Source organism: Lipotes vexillifer, unplaced genomic scaffold (genome assembly GCF_000442215.2).
Source record: "Lipotes vexillifer unplaced genomic scaffold, Lipotes_vexillifer_v1.1 scaffold426, whole genome shotgun sequence".
NCBI classification, from domain to species: domain Eukaryota; kingdom Metazoa; phylum Chordata; class Mammalia; order Artiodactyla; family Lipotidae; genus Lipotes; species Lipotes vexillifer.
In genome coordinates, this window is record NW_006779491.1 from 1,810,080 (window position 1) to 1,813,867 (window position 3,788).

Consider the following 3,788-nt stretch of genomic DNA (forward strand, 5'->3'; position numbering starts at 1 on the left):
TAATTTAAAACTTCTCCATTCCAATTCCAGCCTCACCAAGCACCTTCCTTCGCCGGCGGCTCCAGTCCAGAAAATGAGCGAGCGGAACTGCAGGTGCAAGGAGTCGGGTCGGCTCCGCAGCTGTGCACCCAAGTGTAAACGTGTACCTGATCTCTACCTCGGCTGCCCCCAGGGTTTGGCCCGGTGTGTGCGTCTTCCCGCAGGGGTCAGAGACCGGCTTGCGGATCCCGCTGCCGGGAGGCGCAGAGGGAGACCATCGAGTTCAAAGTCGCGAGCTCCACAACCGCCGAGATCGTTGGTGGGTTCCAGATCCCGCCTACAGAGACTTCCACGCGAAAACGCCCCGCCAGTCCCGCGTCGCGGCACAGCCACTTCTTGCTGTCGCGGCCAATCACCGGCGTGCAACGCGGCCAGCGTGAGTGTTGGAAGCCGCGGGCACGTCCATCTTTCTTGATGGCAGGAAGGCTCCCCTCAGCTCCCACCCGTTAAAACTCACCTGCACGGCCATTGTATTTAAGGTCAAGTGGACAATGAAAAGCCAGACCAGCGCCATGTTTGATACGGTCAAGGGACGGCGCCCTTAAGAGCAGCCAGTGACAACTGAAGCCTGGATGTCGCCATATTTTCTGAAGGCATCTTACGGGTCCCTTAACGCGGGTGTCTGTGTCCAAGCTGCCAGGAAGTGACTGAACACCGAGGGTGTTTATTTGTCCCCATCAGAATCCCGAATCCCAAACAGCCAACCCTGCTACTTCGGTTCCCTTCGGCTGAGTTCGGAGGCCAAGACTGGGCGGGGCCCCGGGCTCGGGAGCCCTTCCTGTGGACGACGAGAGCTGAGGCCAGGCGCGGGGAGCAGGCGGCCGCTGCTCTGGGCTGGAGGCCACATGGCGCCGCCCCCGGCCCCGCTCCTGCTGCTGAGACCGGGGGAGACCGGGCCTGGTTGCAAGAAGCCTGCGGCCGTGAGCTTCGCGGATGTGGCCGTGTACTTCTCCCCGGAGGAGTGGGGGTGTCTGCGGCCCGCGCAGAAGGCCCTGTACCGGGACGTGATGCGGGAGACCTACGGCCACCTGGACGCGCTCGGTGAGGCTCCGGGTCAGAGTCCGCCTGCTCCTTCACTGGGGTTCACAGGGGAGATGACATAAGGACCCGGAGGATTGTGTGGCCTAATCCCGCACTATTCCACCAACGACACCAGCCACCTCCCATCCCCAGCGCTGAAGGTACCCTCTCGGGAGTCCTTCCATCTCTCATCCGCTTCCTTCAGGCAGGAGCACTGCAGACCCTGTCCAGGTTGATCCTAAAGGCTGAGGAGGTGACCTCACCCTGACAGGGGGATGCCATCTTCCCAGGGCAGGCTCTCAGGCCAGCACTGTGATCCCTGTTCTCTCCCAGGATTCCCAGGCCCCAAACCAGCCCTCATCTCTTGGATGGAACAGGAGAGTGAGGCTTGGAGCCCCGCCGCCCAGGATCCTGAGGAGGGGGAAAGCCTGGGAGGAGCTCTGAGAGGTGAGGGATGGTCCCAAGTTTCCCCCAACCCCAGTATTCCAGGGCTTCCTGTCCAGCAGTGTTTTCTTTCAGATCGCCACCTCCAGCATCCCTAAAGGAATGAAAGAGTCAACAGATGTTGGATACGGGAGAAGGAAAAGAGGCAGACTTGATACAAATTTTTCAGAATTTGGTACAGTAGTCAAGTTGAGACCAGAGTTAGATAATCAGGAGCCCAAGTCTCAGACTCCCTCTGGGAGAAGCGCTGTTCATTCTACCCTTTTCAGGAACAACTAAAATCCCCTAAGAATGAAAGCAGCTTCAGGTCTGCCTTTCACATTCTCAAACAAGGCAAAGCAGTAATTGGCCAGTAATTGACAACTTGGCTCTTCTCCTTTCACCATCCCTCAGCAGAGCGATCTTGAGCAAATATCTTTACTCCTCTGTAAATGTCTTAACCCTGCAAAAAAATGAGAAACCACAATAATAATAGCTACTGCTTATTTATTTATTTATTTATTTTGGCTGCATTGGGTTTTAATTGCTGCGCGCGGGCTTCCTCTATTTGCAGCAAGCGGGGGCTACTTTTCCTTGCGGTTGCGTGGGCTTCTCATCGCTGTGGCTCCTCTTGTTGTGGAGCAGGGGCTCTAGGTATGTGGGCTTCAGTAGCTGGGGCACATGGGCTCAGTAGTTGCAGCACACGGGCTCAGTAGTTGTGGCGCACAGGCTCTAGAGCTCAGGCTTGGTAGTTGTAGCACACAGGCTTAGTTGCTCCGTCATGTGGGATCTTCCCCGACCAGGGATGGAACCCGTGTCCCCTGCATTGGCAGGCGGATTCTTAACCACTGTGCCACCAGGGAAGTCCTGCTATTGCTTACTGAGCATTTACTAAGTACTTAAGATGCTTTTACTCATTTAATCCTCCCAACAAACTTGTGAACTAAAGAAACCATTATGATTCCCGTTTGACACATGAGGAAGCAAGGCCCAGATAAGTCACTCTTAAGAGATTTGACCCCTGTTTACCATCCTTTAGAGCCTGTGTGTTCATCACTGGGCAGTACTTTTCTGGCACTTCCTTACGTAAAAGCATCCTATAACCTGAGACGATATAAGCGAATGTGTTTTAAAATGTAACTTGATTCCTGTTTCCTAGGAGATGCCCCAAACAAAAAGGAAGAGGAACCCAAGACAGGGCCAGGAGCCAAAGGATCTGAAAAGACTCCTAGGAAGGAGAGGCCTGAAGAGCTGGTTAAAAACAACCTTGACCCAACCATCAGCAAAACCTCGGCAAAAGCAGAGCCACCCAGCAAAGCTGCCTGTGACCAGAGCGCAGGTGCGCAGCCCCCGGCCCTGGTGCCTAGTGTAGATGCTCAGGCCAGCCAGCGGCGCCACGTGTGTGCAGACTGCGGCCGCCGCTTCACCTATCCCTCGCTGCTGGTCAGCCACCGGCGCATGCATTCGGGTGAGCGGCCCTTCCCCTGCCCCGAGTGTGGCATGCGCTTCAAGAGGAAGTTTGCCGTGGAAGCGCACCAGTGGATCCACCGCTCCTGCTCTGGGGGCCGGCGGGGCCGGAGGCCCGGAATCCGGGCTGTGCCTCGGGCCCCAGTCCGAGGTGACCGGGACCCGCCGGTGCTGTTCCGGCACTACCCGGACATCTTTAAAGAGTGCGGGTGAGTGGCTCCCGCTGGCTGGGCTTGAACCTGACCTCAGCGCTAAGGACTAACTGGGCCCTGAGGGAGGCTCCTGAGTCAGGGATTTGGGACCCAAAATTCATCCCTTGGTTTTCCCTCAAGGATCCCTCTAGTTTCCAAATCTGTAAAAATAAAAGTGCCTGTAAAGATTCAGAGATTGAACTTGACACCTCCTCTCCCTAGTCTTTCTTTAAAAATGAAGAGAGTGACATGCTGGGCTTTTTTCAAAGTGTTATCTCAGTAGCAGGTGCAGCCAAGATCATGTGCAAACACTGTCTCCAAAAAAAATCCCCGCTGCTTATCTGCAGCAGAGGTAAATGCTATGGGGGACTAAGGCCGAGGAGGAGGCCTCAGATGTAGGGCATGGTCTAGCCGCGGGTAACTGACACCAACAGGAGGCTCAGGCAGTGAAGTGGGTGGAAAGAATACAGAAACACCGGGTGCAGACTTAGTCTCTGCAACTCGCCCCCAAGGCGTAGCTGTTAAGTCACATGCTTTCCCTGAGCCTCAGCTCCTTCATCTGTAAAATGAGGATCAATAATATCTACCTCGGCTTCCCTGGTGGCGCAGTGGTTGAGAGTCCGCCTGCCGATGCAGGGGACATGGGTT

The 3,788-nt window shown here is 55.7% G+C and overlaps 1 protein-coding gene across 2 annotated transcripts; it reads left to right on the forward strand.

Annotated features, from left to right (window-relative positions):
• The first annotated feature begins 665 nt into the window (after positions 1-665).
• LOC103084587 (zinc finger protein 688) lies at positions 666-3,374 on the forward strand. Of its 2 annotated transcripts, XM_007452721.1 has the most exons (3): positions 855-1,080; positions 1,393-1,506; positions 2,642-3,374. In XM_007452721.1, the coding sequence occupies exons 1-3, from the start codon at positions 885-887 to the stop codon at positions 3,160-3,162; spliced, it is 831 nt and encodes a 276-aa protein (XP_007452783.1). In that variant the 5' UTR covers positions 855-884; the 3' UTR covers positions 3,163-3,374. The 2 variants fall into 2 exon arrangements, with proteins under 2 accessions (XP_007452784.1, XP_007452783.1); XM_007452722.1 differs by lacking the exon at positions 1,393-1,506 and having other exon boundaries at positions 666-1,080; positions 2,642-3,368.
• Positions 3,375-3,788: the final 414 nt, after the last annotated feature.